The sequence below is a fragment of the Perca fluviatilis genome, chromosome 2, assembly GCF_010015445.1.
Source record: "Perca fluviatilis chromosome 2, GENO_Pfluv_1.0, whole genome shotgun sequence".
Classification (NCBI taxonomy): domain Eukaryota; kingdom Metazoa; phylum Chordata; class Actinopteri; order Perciformes; family Percidae; genus Perca; species Perca fluviatilis.
The window spans coordinates 48,199,677-48,216,778 of NC_053113.1; the positions used below are offsets into that span (position 1 = coordinate 48,199,677).

At 41.0% G+C, this 17,102-nt stretch overlaps 1 protein-coding gene across 5 annotated transcripts in view; it reads right to left on the reverse strand.

Annotated features, from left to right (window-relative positions):
* nectin1b (nectin cell adhesion molecule 1b) overlaps positions 1-17,102 on the reverse strand; it is a 236,945-nt gene that overhangs the window by 38,001 nt on the left and 181,842 nt on the right. For 2 of the 5 annotated variants that reach the window (XM_039818754.1, XM_039818727.1), the window contains exons 9-10: positions 14,686-14,787; positions 6,542-6,654 (exon numbers count right to left, since the gene is read on the reverse strand). In XM_039818754.1, coding sequence (XP_039674688.1) covers positions 6,542-6,654; positions 14,686-14,787 — 215 coding nt within the window. Of the gene's footprint in view, positions 1-6,467; positions 6,655-14,685; positions 14,788-17,102 lie in introns of all 5 variants that reach the window. The other 3 variants (XM_039818720.1, XM_039818736.1, XM_039818744.1) reach the window with 2 other exon arrangements.

A 17,102-nucleotide genomic window follows, 5' to 3' on the forward strand; every position in this document is an offset into this window, starting at 1 on the left:
GAAATCCGCCCGAAATGAGGGACATCTGGCGGAATTTCCGAAGGCACCTGAACAATCCCGGAAGTGGAACGTCATGGATATAGACTACAGAGCTGCTAACTGGACACCTCCTTAAAGCTGACATAAGAATTAAATCTATTTGTCTCAGAACTGTCCAATCTATTGAACATGTTTTCAGATCAGATATTACATTTAAAACACTCTTTTGTGACCTGTCTTGGGGTAAAACCTGTATTTACAGTATAGACACGTTGAAGACGTGTATTATACAAATGTTTTTTTTTTATGTAGATTGACACGTCCACTGTATTAGATAAGTTAATGCCTTGGGTTCTTGATGAATACATATTACTATCAGTAGAAATGTTTAATATTCTTAAAACGGTTTAAAAAGCCAATAAATGTAGATAATATCTCTTGTTCTAATTCACTTCTACCTGATTTAATGATGAAACGAGGCTCTTCTTCGCTCCACTAAAGATAATATCTTTACCCCTGTTTCAAGAAAACTGAAGATATTGTAATGAATGTTTTCTTTTTAAACCCCAAAGCCAGAATAGATTATGTTTAACTATGGATATTTTTGGAAGACTGTGAGGGGCCTATTCCCACATGCAGCTCCTAAAGACTTAATATCAAAGATAAGTCTGGGATGTTAATAGGACGGTATGCACATGGTTTTGCAATAAAGCTACTTATGCGAGAATATTTACATCTGCTAATTTGCATGGCGGAGTTTATGTTCTATCAGGAGCAGGGCAGGTTAGACCATTGCTCTATTCATTAGTCAGAATACTGAATAGATTAACTAACTCCTATGGAATACTACATAAAGCTACAGATATAATGAGTGCAGGCTCTCACACTGAACTCACATGTGATGTCTGTTCCATGTCGATGCCCTAATGGTTTTATTATTTTGATGAAATCATTGTTGAAAACAAAAAGCAATGACTTTAATGTCGCTCCCCCAATCTCTGCTGTTTATTTACATTCTACATTCCCATTAACATCACAGGTTATTCATTTTTGCAATTACTGTGCCACTGTCCACTGCAAATATGTATTATTTTATATCTTATAAAAGTCATATTTTATCCCTATATTAGAGTGTCTGCACTTTTTCACGTCTTAGATTCTTAAAGGTCCCATGACATGGTGCTCTTTGGATGCTTTTATATAGACCTTAGTGGTCCCCTAATACTGTATCTGAAGTCTCTTTTATATAGACCTTAGTGGTCCCCTAATACTGTATCTGAAGTCTCTTTTATATAGACCTTAGTGGTCCCCTAATACTGTATCTGAAGTCTCTTTTATATAGACCTTAGTGGTGCCCTAATACTGTATCTGAAGTCTCTTTTATATAGACCTTAGTGGTCTCCTAATACTGTATCTGAAGTCTCTTTTATATAGACCTTAGTGGTCCCCTAATACTGTATCTGAAGTCTCTTTTATATAGACCTTAGTGGTCCCCTAATACTGTATCTGAAGTCTCTTTTATATAGACCTTAGTGGTGCCCTAATACTGTATCTGAAGTCTCTTTTATATAGACCTTAGTGGTCTCCTAATACTGTATCTGAAGTCTCTTTCCCGAAATTCAGCCTTGGTGCAGAATTACAGCCACTAGAGCCAGTCCCACAATGAGCTTTCCTTAGGATGTGCCATTTCTGTGTCTGTAGCTATTGAGTAGGAGAGAGGGAGGGGCAAGGTGGAGGGTGGGGGTGTGGCCTTGACCAACTGCCACTTTGCTCGTTTGAAAGCCATGATGTCTCTCTCTCATGGGTGGGCCAAATTCTCTGGGCGGGCAAAGCAGAGAAAGGGGAGGTAACCTTGCTCCTTATGACCTCATAAGGAGAAGATTCCAGATCGGCTCATCTGAGCTTTCATTTTCTCAAAGGCAGAGCAGGATACCCAGGGCTCGGTTTACACCTATCACCATTTCTAGCCACTGGGGGACCATAGGCAGGCTGGGGGAACGCATATTAATGTTAAAAAACCTCATAAAGTGAAATTTTCATGCCATGGGACCTTTAATGTGTGATTTTATTTTTTCATACACATTTGATGAATATTGTTGGATGGAATCTGACAACTATGATTTTGACTGCTTCTCTGTAATTGTTGATATAAATATGACAGTCTTGAAACTTGTGCTGTGCGCGAGTATGCTTGCAGGGAGCCACAATGCCTCATATAAATTATGTTACGTACTACTAATTTGCAACAGTAGCTATGTTTCCATCCACACGTTTTTATCCGATTTAAGTGATATTGAATGAAAAATGCCTTATGGAAACCGTAAAATTCGATAGAATTTCATGAGTATCGACTCAAACGAAATACGTTCGGTCTCATCGGATTTTCTCTTGATCGATATACGGCTTATGCGATAAACGCTGAAGGAAACGTTATTTGCCGAATAAATTAATGAATTGCGATTAAGTTTTAGGTCATTTTATGGTTGCAACCCACCACAAAACGAAGAAGAAGTTTCCGTTCATTTCCGCTCATGTTTGCACACATGACAGGTGTCAACAAAGACAGATGTAAGTGGATGAGCGAGGACACAAGAGACTTTTTGAATTTAATTTACGAGCAAAATATAACGGCTATTTTAGATAGCAAAAATCTAAGAAATGCCATAATTTATCAGGAACTCGCGAAGGAAATGACCAACAAAGGTTAGGACAAGCCGTGGGACGTCCTCCGGAGTAAATGGAAGGCGCTCTAACAGCGATACATGTCTCAAAAATGAGAGTTGTCTCGCAGCGGTGCCGGAGGGAAAATAAAAGGCAAGTTCCACCTTTTTCATGAGCTGGATCAGATCCTCGGCCAAAGGCCCATCGGAGCTTCCTTGGCTTCTAATATTAACAACTACTTTTGTCTAGCAAAACTTTGTTCGCAAATGTTTGCTTGAATGTTGTGCGATTCAGTGCGAAAATGAATGGAAACACCTTAAAATGTCTCAAATCAATTCGATATACCAATTTAATCGCAAAACAGCATGTGACGTCATTACGCACAGGTTTTTATTCACTTTAAAGCTGTTGGATGGAAACACACTTTCACCAGATTAATTCGCATGAGATTTTTTACCAAACTTCAGATAATTCGATTGACAAGTGGATGGAAACTTAGATACTGAACATATCTCCAAAACGATCACTGACTATGTATTTCATTCACAGCAACCAAGGATGATCACTTTTTTTTTTTTAAATGGTTATTTATGCACTTTTAGCATTGGGTAATGTTAGGTAAAGATTAAATATTGGAAAATTCAGCTGTGAAGCGTTTTTCTTTATTAACACTAAACCAGTCTTTCCCGAAACTGAACGTTGTGTGCACCGAACCACACGCAAGACTTTGTAGCCTACGTGTGAAAATGAATTAGTACTGTACATAGACGTAATATTTTAGCAGACAGGGTTGTGGGGAAAGTGTATTGTTGTCACGCCTCAATCCCTTCTGTGCCGAGCCTGGCGTGTGCTCGAAGGGAGTGGGGAAGTAAAACTGTACATACTAAAAATAAAATCCGTTTCATGTGAGTTGGCTGACTGAAACACATTTTCTGTGCTGCTCTGCTGTCGTGTTTACTCGTCAGCTCGTCAACGTGTTTACGAGCTGAATGAGTGACAGAGAAGCCGCGTGGCAAGAACAGATGTAATTATTCATCGTGCATGTCAAAGAATGTCTAATTGAACTGACTTATGTATAAGTCTATAAGGGTACATTGAGGAATTATTCATAATTGCATTCACATTGGGTAAACCAATCACCACAAAGCAAATAATTAAAACTAAGTAGGACAAAAACTGTCTCTTGGCAACCAGGCTCGTTTTCCAGAGAAAGCTGGACTCTGGTTCCTTGTCTCTTTCTCTCTCTCTAACCCTTAAGTCCAAATGTTGAAGTACTTCTACTTTACTTGAGTCTTTTCTTTTCATCCCACTTTCTACTTCTACTCCGCTACATTTCAGAGAGAAATATTGTACTTTTTACTCCACTACATTCATTTGACAGCTTTCGTTACTAGTTACTTTACAAACTATGATTTTTGCATGCAAAACACATGCATTCTATAAAATACAGTGTTCTATTATAAATTAAGGGGAGACACCCCAGGTGAATAGGAAAACAAATTACTAATAGATATCACCATGAAACAGTTGATGACTTACATTAAAGGAACACGCTGACTTATTGGGACTTTGTCTTACTCACTGTATCCCCCAGAGTTAGATAAGTCCATACATACCCTTCTCATCTCCGTGCGTGTCGTAACTCTGTCTGACGCACCCACCGCTAGCCTAGCTTAGCACAGATCCTGGAGGTAACCGGCTCCATCTAGCCTACTGCTCCCAATAAGTGACAAAATAATGCCAACATTTTCCTATTTACATGTTGTGATTTGTATAGTCACAGTGTGTACAAATAACAATGTCACATGATACACAGCCATCTTCTAACCGTATACAAAAAGGGAACTATATTCTCAGAGGGCGAAGCATTGCTACTTGGGCGCAACACCTGAAAAGCACCGTTGTTACTCTCTGCTCCTCACCACGGGGCCTCAGGTGCTGTGAGCAAATCACTCCGCCCAAGTAGCAGAAGTAGCAGTGCTTCGCCCTCTGAGAATATAGTTCCCAGTATGGATACGGTTAGAAGATTTATAACTGTGTGACTTTGATTATCTGTCCGCAAGCGCTATATACAAACAACATGTAAATAGGAAAAAGGTATATTTTGTCACTAATTGGCTGTGCAGTAGGCTAGATGGCCTCCGGATCTGTGCTAAGCTAGGTTACAATGGTTCCTTGGGTGTCTCCCCTTAAACTAGCCAACAATATAAGGGCCTACAAGTCCAGCTGAAATGATTAAACCATTAAACACACAACTGTTTGGATCCTTTACGCTTTCTAAAAGGGGAGGAGTTTTCTGCATTGAGTACTTTTACTTTTAATACTTTAAGTACATTTTCCTGATGATACTTAAATACTTTTACTTAAGTTACACTTTCAATGCAGGCCTTTTGCTTGTTATAGAGTATTTTTACTGTGTGGTATTAGTACTTTTAAGAAGTAAAGGATCTGAATACTTCTTCCACCGCTGCAGACAGACGAGTGAATACAGCTTCAAATTCTTGCTGCCTGGTGATGTCGAATCGCCTCAATAATGATTACCAATGTGCAGTTCAAGATGACAAACAGTAATAATGTGTTCTCCTGTCTGTTCTGTATACATTGGTGTACCACACTCGCAGATGCACAAACATACAAACAACTCATTCCAGTTATGAATTTGATTTGTTAAGGCTTTATGTGCAATAATGCATTTTACATCTACATTTACTCCCTGTAAGGAAATTGTTTCTAAATGAGAAGAGAATTGCTGCAACATTATTTCAATAAAATGCACTTTGCGGTGCGCCTCAGCACGTCTCAGAAATTGCTTCCAAAAACCCTCGTATACTGCTTGGAGAATTACCTGCCTTAGGAAATGCCATGGAAACCAATCCACAGGGCACAAATCGCGATGTTGTTAGACTTAGCAACTTGGCGATTTGTGCCCTATTATATCCCTTTTTGCTGTAGGTCTGTAATGAAGACTTCCAGTGGTGCAGGGGTCTGGATTGGTGTGTGATGGAAGGACTTTTCTCCAGATGAGATGGAAGCAGCAGCTTGTAGATGAGAGCGTGCTTCGCCCCACTACCAATCATGGTTTTCAAGTGTGGCGTAATCACTTGAGAAACACATTTTGTTTGTGACTGTTCATAAAAAAAAAAAAAAAAAAAAACATTTTACATGAGATACCTTCAATATTTTTACAATATTGATGTTGTTGAGAATCAGCATAACTTTAAAAAAAAAAACATCCTCAAGCACCGTCTTATTGTAAATGCAATTGAACGGAAAACACATTCATCTCAGTTCATGCAAAAGACTCATGTGGCTAAATTGCCAATATTATTGACATTAGTCAATTCAGGATTTTAAATGTTTGCATGGCAGAAACTATCTCTGCAGATTTCTCTACGTTCAGGATCCATGCATAAGAAGACTAAAAGACGAGAAGAGGATGACGTGTTCCCAAAAAAATAGTATTAAAATGTTTTTTCTGTTTGCCGGTGAGTCATATTGTACATGACATTTTGTGACAATAATAATGGACTTACTGTATATGGCTGATTTTATGATCGCTCGCAGTAGGCTTGATTTATGGGTTATTGTGTCTCTGTCGTGCCAAAGAACTGCACGACTCTGCCACGCGTACTATATTCCGTAGAAATAATAGCCCGAAAATAGCTCCACCTCGATCAAACTCTCTGCAGAGCTGCGAGGGGAAAATCAAAAGACGGCCAAGACTCAATAGGAAGGTTGACAGGGGAACCACATTGGGCAAATAAAGGGGGGTCAGTGCATGTGAGAGTGGGATGAACGAAAGGGAAGGAGTGCATCAGTCTGTGTACCTTGAGGCCAAAGTCTGAGGGGAAAGGCCTATAATGGCATGCGCTAGTGTGAGCTAGGCTGGATGGTTGCATACTCGACAAGATCCCCAGGGCCAGTGTGAGCAGAGCTTCGTGGGCTGGGAGAAGAGGCCAAGGCTGCAGTATCCAGCTCCGCATACTGGACATCACAGTCCCTGTGGCCAGAGTTCTGGAGACAAGAGAGGTGAAAGGTGTATAAAGGAGAGAGCAAAAGAGAAAAAGAAGAGAGAGAGAGATTGACAGAAGGACTAAGGTTGCTTTCACACCTGCCTCTTTTCGTTCAGTTGAATCGCACTAGAGTTGGTTTCCCCCCTTGGTGCGGTTCGTTTGGGCAGGTGTGAATGAGGAAATCACACTCGGGTGCACACCAAAAGCGGACCAAAAAGAGACCTGCTTGATGAGGTTGTCTCGGTATGCTTTCAATCAAACTCTGGAGCTAGTGTGGGATGAGTGATGCGACCTCGAACTGCACTAACTACTGTATGTGTACTCCGAAAAATCTGAGCTAATCTCTCCTGTAGTCAGGTGTGCTTAGCAAGCTGTGATACAGCAGAGCAGCAAACTGTAGCAGCCTGCAGTGTTTTTCTCACAGAAATAGACTGCGGTCAAGCTCGCCGTCCGTCACTCACATCTCCGTGTTCCAACCAGCCGCTGCTAAAGTTGGAGACAGTGCCAGCAGAGCAGAGCAAAGTCTTGGTGACAATGTCTGATTATTTAAATGAAATGAGCTGGTTTGACCGTGGAGATGCAAGAAATATGCACTAGTCCAGAACACAGGACCTTCTTCCTGTATTTATACATCCGACCAATAAAGGAGTGAATGTTCTTGCATAGTTTGTATTGACGGATTTTGCTACACTTGGAGTTTTCTGTGTGTGAAATGAAACCGAACCAAAGGGGAAATCGCTCCAAGTTTACAAACTCATCATCTGATTCGGACCAGAGAGAGAGAGAGAGAGAGAGAGAGAGAGAGAGAGAGAGAGAGAGAGAGAGAGAGAATGAAGATCTGATCGTCATGGTGACATTTTGAGTTCGTGAGCAGCGGTGTTACAGTGGAAGGCCAATGGGAGATGTCACACTGAAAACCATAACAGACAGAAATTAATATATGACGATAAATAAAAGGTTAGAGATGAGGAAGGACTCTGACTTTGTTTACATGCACATAATGACATTGTTTTATTATTATGATTTATTATGTGGTAGAATGGCTCGAATGGGCTTATTTCAAATTATTTTTTTATGATGCTGTTGCTCACGTATGCATTATTGAGGAATGATGCAGTGCTCCGAGTTAAGCCATCAGGCTTAAACAAAACCAATCGCTGCAACTAAACAGACATTGGGCATGTGTTGCAACTATGCTTGGAGTATGGTGAGTGCATGTCCAGACAATCCTTTGGAAAAAAAAAAATTATTTAGATTGTAATTTATGTGTCCTGATCACTGCATGAATGGACTGATTCTGGCTGTATCCGTGGTTACTGGGCTGCACACGGAGGTATTTACACAACCCGTGAGGACATTCATGGAGATGCTGGAACGCTCGCTTTAAAACTGGAACATCAGCGTGCATGTAAACACCGACAAATGCCTTTATTCAACCAGCATCTGACCACTGTGCACAAACACCAATGATTGACTCGGGGAGCAATTGTCCAAGTGAGTGATGGGTAAATGACCTTAATGTGGTAATCAATAAATAACAATGACAGCTTTCAGCGCTGTTTATCTAATTACAAAAATACTTCTCAGATTGTTGTCTTCTGCGCTAGAAAGACTCAAAGGCACTGGGTCAGTACTAATCTGAAAGATGGTGAATTTAATCACACCGACAAGACATTATATGCATATAAAACACATTGTAATGTATTTAATGTAGTAAGTAAACAGGAAATGTTGGCATGGGCTTGGAAGACAACATGAAATAGAAAGGTAACTTTGGAATGCCATTTTATTCAAAATTAAATAAATACAAGAACAAATAAATAAATAAACATGAAATGCATCCTAATAATATATAAATACATGTAAATATAAATATATGAAGGAGTAAATATAGTTTAATAAATAAATAAAAAGGTTTTTACTTGTATTTCTTTCAGGGAACTTTTATCTTCTCATTTATATATTTATAGTTACGTATGTATGTGTATTGTATCTAATTTTTTTAATATTTCATTACGTATTTTATAGGCATATCTGTGTATTTATTTATTTATTCAAAATTGAATAAAATGGCATTCCATACATAACAGGACATTAAGGCAAACACAGTTTTGATTTCCTTTGCTCCTGAAAGGTGATGCCTTTTCTTTCAATACAGAGGAGGAGTCCGACTGCACCGATGGTTGTATCACCACGGAACTGGAATTAGAGATGACAGGAATCGAAAGATAACAGACAAATCTTCCATTCCAACTGGCAACACGTTGAAAAGCTCCACAATCTACTTTGCTGTATTTTTCTATTGTGAGAGCAAAAACGAGTGTCTGAGAAAGACAGCGATTGTGTCTCTCCTTTTAGTCAGTCTGCTTGTTCTTGGTAATGAATTCAACGGAGCAAAACAGAGGGAGTTATGTGACTAGGTAAATGCAAAGCAGAGATGGCAGCTGTCTTTTATCTACCTAAACAACAGCTGCCATGGTGCAACGCAGTCGCACTCCCAGCGCCCCAAAAACCGGCCAGGTGCCTTTGGTGTTAGTTACTGACACAAAAAGTCTCTTGTAGCATCTAACCCTTATTTTCCACAGGGCGCTGGCCCCCACGAGCAATCGCTGTCATTCATGTCGATGCTTGATATTCCACCGGCCGCGCCACGCCGCGTCCCAGACGTGTGCGTGCAGCGGCTCTCCGCTCTGCTAAAGATACGCGCCAGGTCTATTTTCACACGAGATGCAGGGCGTTCAGACAGCAGGGCAGGAAGTGAGACATCGAGAGTATCCAGTCAGTTTACTTAAAGAAACCCTCCAATATGTCTCCCCTCCCCCAATATACGGATGACGAGAGATTCATCTTGAAGGTGGAACAACATAATAGACATCATAGATAATTTTTTATAAGGACAATGCCAGAAAAGAGAAGGCATGGAGTTTAACTGTAGGAGTGCTTGGAGTGGAAGGTAGATACTAGCTTAATAAAAATATGATTGCTCTGTAAAGTACTTGTAGAGACAATTTAATCTGCGAGTCGGGCAGCAAGACGCTCCGCTTCTGAGATGCTCCCGGTGTGGTATGGCGTGTGGCGGAAGACGGAACAAAACCGGAACACAGCAGGAACGCATCACAGACGGGCCCAGTGTAAAATCGGGGTTAGGGCCCATTCAGGCCAAAAAAACTGAAACAGCCCATTTGTCTGACATCCTGTTGTGTTTAGTGTTTTTATATTTCACAGTTACTGTTTTATGTCCGATCGTTTAAAGATCTCGACATTTCCGACTGTACTCGAAGGCAGTTTCATTTCACGGAGAAAGAGAGAAAGAAAAGAGACAGATGCTTTGTTGTCTGGCAAGCATTCAGCTGTTCCACAGACTCCTGGTCAGTCCAGTGCTTGTGTTAGGTATTTCAAAACTTCCTTGTGGCAGCGATAGAGGCAGTGATGTTTCCTGTTTCCTGTACTGGGTTCTCACAGCGCCTCAAAACAAGCTGACAAGTCTGATCAGGCCCGCTGCAGTTTATTACGGCTCCCCCCCTGTGGCAAACCCCGCCGCAGCCTAAACGCACTATCACCATTCAAAGTGGATGGAATGACCTGCGTTTTTGCCACACCGTCTGGCAGCCGACGCAGGCTTTGTGAATGCAGACTTAGCCAGACGCAGGAGCTTTCAATTAATAAAGGTTTCAATATTTGACGCTCTGGGTACCCCTTTGGCGCCACATTTCAACACTCTCGGTCGGGAATCTCTTTTCAAGGGTGACCTGGCCAAGACAGGTATCAGCATTTAAAAAACACATATTTACAGACAACGAGACACAAGAGGACAATGTTAACAGAACTAAAATAAAGCAAAGCAATTCATATTACATCAATTTAAAATAGCCATTTTTTTAACCAGGAAAAATAAGTGAAAACACTGACATCTTAAAGAGTGTGCCTCCATTTCTTAAATTTTGGATGTAAAAGCATTCACCAAGATTAGTCTCAAGTCATTCTGCAGCGTATTCCATGCAGAGGGGAGCAAAGTACACAAAAACCTTTTGTTCCCTGCTCTATGCGCGCATTAGGGACAGAAAGCAAAATGATGTCCTGAGAACGTAAGAAGTGCCGACCAGCATTTCTCCGCGTGGTAAGTGAACAAATGTAGGGAGTTAGCACACCAAGCATTGCCTTATAAATAAAGTTATACCAGTGACAGAGCCTACGGGTCACCAGAGCAGGCCATCCTACCCGAGAGCACAACAAACAAAACAACAACAAAAAATAGATGTGAGAGCCACTGACCAAGCGTCAGTATTTGACAAGTTGGGAGTGAGAACGGGTCGGATGGTGAGGTGGTGTAAGGGAGGAAATGCATCAGTGTACCTTATATCAATCTGAGAAAGAATTACATAGAAATGGTTGAAGCTTTTACAGAATCTCAAGTTAATAATTGAAATCTACTGTGCAACCTCTCAGCCAATCGGATATTTCCCCACACCGCCCTGCACTCAAGCTGGATATTTAAATATCTGGAATATTTGTCATGACCAGAGTGCAATCAGGGGGAAAATTACAGCCACATTGCATTCAAAATTGGCAGATAGTGTTTTACCCCGAGAGAATCGTCATTAGTAACACTCGGCGCTCAGCAGTCAATGCATGTCTCTCGCAAATAGTGTTTTGAAAACCTCGCCAATACCCTGTTCATCTTAAGAGCGGCCCTAAACTTCACTTTAAGTGGAATGTTATCAGAGATAAGAAATAAATCTAAGAGAAATCTACTCTCTGTGTCCAAGGATTATCAGAATTAAACATCCAGTTCCTTTGAGAATAGAATTGAAGATGATAGTTTGATATCCTTGAATGACTACACCGAAAATCTAGATCAATTCATCCGGGGGGTAAAGAGTGACAGTAATTGAGTTATCCCGGCTTTGAGTCAAGATGAGTCATTTAAAAACACAACATAAATGCAAAGCAGTCATTTTAAAAAGCTTGGCTGACAGGCTAATACACGAAAATGCAAAGCAAGTTGGTAATAAAGAGCATCAATGAAAGCACAACAGTTACAGATCATTTGGGTGTTGTTGAAGAGAAAGTTTAGCCAGAGTTGTCCATCAGTTTCATATGAAAGAAAAGTAACTTTTAGTAAACACAGCAGACAGCAATTACACTATTCACTGTAGTGTCCATCATCCACTGTAACAAAAGCCATTTCATTCAACTCAACCTGACTCAGGCTGACTTGTTAAGTAAGTTAAAGGCGCCTTGCCACACGTATTTCTGTACGTTCTATGTCTGAAGTTCTACCATGAACTCTGTAATATTTTTTGTGGAAAAAATGTCTTGGTTACCATGTTTCAAACCATTCTAGCGTGGTATAGAAAGCCTGCAGGAAGACTCAGCTCGATTTGTGCCAGTTCTCATTAATATTCAACGAGCTAAGCTGCTTGACTCTGATTGGCTAACAGCTAGCCAATGAGAGCCTGGCTATCAGCATCCTTTAACCAGCGCAACTGGGCGAGCTCATGAATAGTAATGAGCTCAGGCAACACCACGTCAGACTGACCAGCTTTTGTAATTGGCCTGATTTCTCCGCTTATTTCATTTCAGTGGCTAGAGCTGACAAAGTAGGTAGCAGTTCATTTTCACATTCACAACATAATGGACCTAACATATTTTGTGTGGCAGGGCACCTTAAAACGAAATAGTTGGTTCCATACAGGAACTCTGATGGCTTGTTCTAATGTAACATTTACACATAGCAGTCTTGTTGTCAACGAATCCCATGACAAGACCAGAGCTAAATGTGCGTCAGTCCATCTCTTGATGCTTTCTGACTTAGAGTCTGTGGCTCTCATACCCAAGCTCATTGGTTCCTACTGACAACATCAATCTTTGACCACGGTACATGGAAACAAATATCTGCTATACACATACAGTGGAGTGATGGTGTCCTGAGCACAAAATGAAGTAACGCTCCCTCTGTGTGTGTTGTAATCTGAGCTTCTCTGTTCTTGGTTTCGATTGCCTGTCCAGCCGTGCGTGCATGTTAGTATTCCACGTACGATCTGTGAGAGACGTTTTTTTTTTCCTTCCGGTATTTCGAATACAGCCCCTTTAAAGACTCTGTAGTTTATAGCTAATGTTACTGAAAGAGGAGGACTATTTTCCGCAGCGGATGAATACACATTTGGTTCTCTAGTGAGTATCCATGGCAGCATGACAGTGTTTCTGGGACAGACTCAATCAACTTCATGGTTATAAATAGGGCTGATATTCTTAGTCGACTAACACTCATTTGATTTTGTTGACTAATCGATTCGACGATTTAATCAACAGATCTGTAAAACTCAGAATCATGCAAAAGCACCACTTTAAATCTCTAAAGTGTCAGCACCAAAATGACCAATTAGGCGACTAATCGACTAAGAGGGGGCAGCCCTAGTAATAAAGGGACATATCAGTCAGTGCAACAGTGTGGCTCACTGATGTGTTATAATAGTTAACAATATGTCTTTTAGACAACAATGACACAGAGGAATGAGATATATCAGGTATTGGCTACACAGAATATACTGAACTTGTTAGTAGTAAGAAAAACATAGACGCCCTTGATGAAAGTAACCGTGTCTAATTACACTGACTCAACTCACTGATACCAAAATATGCTGATTTCACTGAACTGATTATGAGATTGTACGGTGCTGTTACTGTGTTGTACGGTACAAGGTGTTCAAAGCAAACTCTGTGATCAAAATGAACACCCACATGTTATTGTCATCAGTTTCTGCACATCAGCGTTCTGGAAGTTGCACTTTCCCATCTCCACCAACAGCAGGTGTTTGTCTGTTCCAAAACGTCTTCCCTTCGCCATGCAGGTAGCGCTGCTCATACTAATTTCAAGCACGCACGCACACACAACACATACAGCCTTACACATGCCAACACATTGTCTAAAAGTCCAAAAGAGTTTTATTTTCTTTAACTCAAAGCCGAGACCCCAGCCAAAGCAAATAAAGCCCCCCCGAAACACTCGAGCATCTGTGGCCCTGAGGGAGGCTCTGCACACTTAGCAGAGGCATCTGATACAACAAGGCAAACACTTCATAGTCAACAGCTTACACTCCGGGGCGATGATATACTGTAGAGCATCACACTGCAATTTATCTGCACACGGTTGCCATGAAAACACACACGTAATTACGAGGGATTAGAGGAAGTGGAGGGGAGGAGAGGCAATGGGCAGAGCGGGTGATGAACGCTGGGGTCAGAATGTAAAATAGTCCACACACACACACACACACACACACACACACACACACACACACACACACACACACACACACACACACACACACACACACACACACGCGTGTAGACATGAGTGTAGGTAGACAAAAAGTGTTGCACACTCTGGCTTCATATTCATATCTGTGTTTATTCTGACCGTGTTTATTCTGACCATTCACAGATACTATATATAGGCCACACCCTTGTTAGACATCTGATGTCGATTAAATAATCATCTAGCATCTTTGGGGTAAAAAAAAAAACATAAATATTATTACTACAACAACAATGTTTAACACTATGTAGAGAGATGTCAATTTCATATTAGTATGTTTGAAAATACAGAAAACTTCTAACAGACATATAGCAGAGGTTACAACATCAGTTCTGGATGAACATCATGAACAACTTTGTCTAGACATCCAATAAACAATCCAATAAATGAAGGTGCATTACATTTCATATTGAAGAAGGGCCGAAATGTGGTCAGAATAAACCGAGATATGCATATGGAGCCAGAGCGTGGATAGAAATGATGACATAAGGAGTTTAGTCAGTGGATTTACTGGTCAGCAACACCAGACGGCATTCAGGAAGCATCGCAGCACTGCATTTCACTTGTAAATCAATTCACAAATACCTCTAAGCATAATGGCACAGAAAGTTGGCCCTTTCACCAGCAATTACTGGTGGCCGGCGGCGGCGGAGGCTGTCGATGACCCCTGCATACAGAAGCTCCCGTGAACCCGCTTGTGGCAGAACTACTCACCGGTTTATCAGTGAAGGGGGTCGACTCAGAGGGCGCCATGTCGTAGTAGGGAGGCTGGAGAGGAAGCTTCTGCATTTCCTCCTCCTTGTCCAGATGAACCACCTGCAGGAATCACAGAGAGCTCAGCAAAAAGTCTACAAACCAGGCAGGTCGGATGATTTCTACTGGAGCTGCTCAGCAATACCTCTGCAACTATGCAACAATGCTGTTTGAGGCTGTAGAGATTGGGCAACAGTTTCATAATAATAATAATAATAATAATAATAATAATAATAATAATAATAATGTATTAATCCCCAGGGGAAATTACAATGTTTTCACTCTGTTGTTAGACAAACTAAGCCTAGAAATCTAGACGCACCCTAGCAGCAGCAAATGTAATTTGCAGCCAGGGTCAGTCTTTCAACTCTGTTGGCTTGCGGGCTGGAAAAACCAAACTCTAGTCAGGCCAATCACATCGTGTATAGAGTCGGTGGGCGGGCTTAACATAATGACGGCGGAGTTGCGACGCTTCCGTGTGAATTCCCTGCTACTTGAAAACAAAGAAGATGGCTGCTGCTGCTGGCGAACAGCAGCCTTTCGAATCGGCTTTGGCCTTGACTCTGGAAGACTTAGGGCCCTATCTTGCACTCAGCGCAATTGCCTTTGTACACCGACGCATGTATCATTCCTATTTTGCACCCGACGCACAGTGGACTTTTCCCTCCACAGACGCACGTCGGTAAATTAGGGAATGAACTTGCGCTCCTAGGGGGCCGTTCAGCGAAAAGAGGAGGCGTGTTCAGCAAACGCCCCGCTGCGCGTTCAATCCTGGTGTGCTATATTTTCAAAAAAAAAAAATAATTCAAGTTGCGTTGTATATCGTCGGTTGTTCTACATCGATTTCGTCAAGAATCCAATAAGGAAAAATCAATTATATGTATATGGTATCGTCTTGCAATCCTCACCGAGATTATCTTTTTAGTGCATCGCTGAAAACTGTTGCATGCACATTAGTTCCGGCAGCAGAACATAATGTGGAAAAGTAATTTTTTGACTTGATTTGCTCACACTTGTTTTTCAGTGCCAATAAGATGAAACACGATCTGAAATCTGACAAGGAATGCATCTTGACAGCAGTTTGAACTCTAGTCGCTCGGCTGAACTCTACATGTGCATCAAAGTTGTTTTGTCAAATTAATCGCTTTCATGTCACGCAAAAGACATGATGCAAACTTCTGAAATAGTGGAGCAGAAATGTAAAGCTCCAAGAGCTAGCTGTGCTACACAAACCACTGAAGGAAAGAATTGCAGGGAATTGAATTCCTACATGAAGGTGACATGCGATTACAAAAACAGATACGCTGCAGATTAATTACAGCTGGGCAAACACAGCTTGTCAATATATGGACGTGGCTCCTTGAAACCACCTTATAATATTAAAAATATTATCGTTCTTTTTACTGGAAAAACCAAAACATGAACATATGAAGAATGTTAAACAATATCACAAACTGGACATCCTGTCTCGATGTAAACTCCCAGTTAACTTCAGTTCAGAGGCATCAAACCATTAAAAGAAACCTGCAAAATATTTATATTTGGATTCATCCACCAGCAAATACGCCTTTGAATGGAGCTTTTCTACAACTGTGCCTTGGCTTTGTCATATTCCAGAGGAATATCTGCTGCTCTGTGTTTGAGGATTTAAAGCTGGACTGCAGATAGAACTTTTACATTCAATGTGCAGTAAGCGATATGCTCAGAAAGATACATACTGTAGGCTGCTATTTCAGTCGGAACATTTTCAAAGTGTTGAACATAACAACAAACAGGAAGTCTCACACCATGAACTTACACAATTTTTGCAACCCATGGCTCTTTTTTTGAAAGAGGAGTGGAAATAAAAGGGACGACAACATTCATGACAGGTTCCTTTTTTACCGTTCAGCAGAATAGTCGGGGCCTAAGCTAAGCCATATATCTAGGCTCCTCACTCTGAAATTCAAAGTGCAGCTGCAGTATTTGTTTTATTTTTTTTGGTGGGGGGGGGGTTCCTTCAACAGGTTGCCACCGGTTTTAAACTTTTCGCACAGCATGCCCCTAATTGATCTGTCAAACTCAACCATGCTAAAGTTTGACGACGCTGACAGCGTACCGTTCCAGGGCTTTTAAGGTGGATGTTCACAACAGGCTCTAGACACCTTTCACTACATGAAGGAATGACTTCATTATGTTGTAACGGCAAATGAACACCTTCATTGAACATTTGTCAGACCTGCGCATTGCACAATGAAAAGAAATAAAAGTGAGTGAAAGAAATCAACGTCGCCCAGAACAATGACGTTATGAACGTAATAAAGGTGAGATTCAGATAATAGATGGTGAACAATGAGTTTTCTTTCCGCGCCTCTGTGCTGTGTAATTTGAGGGATCAA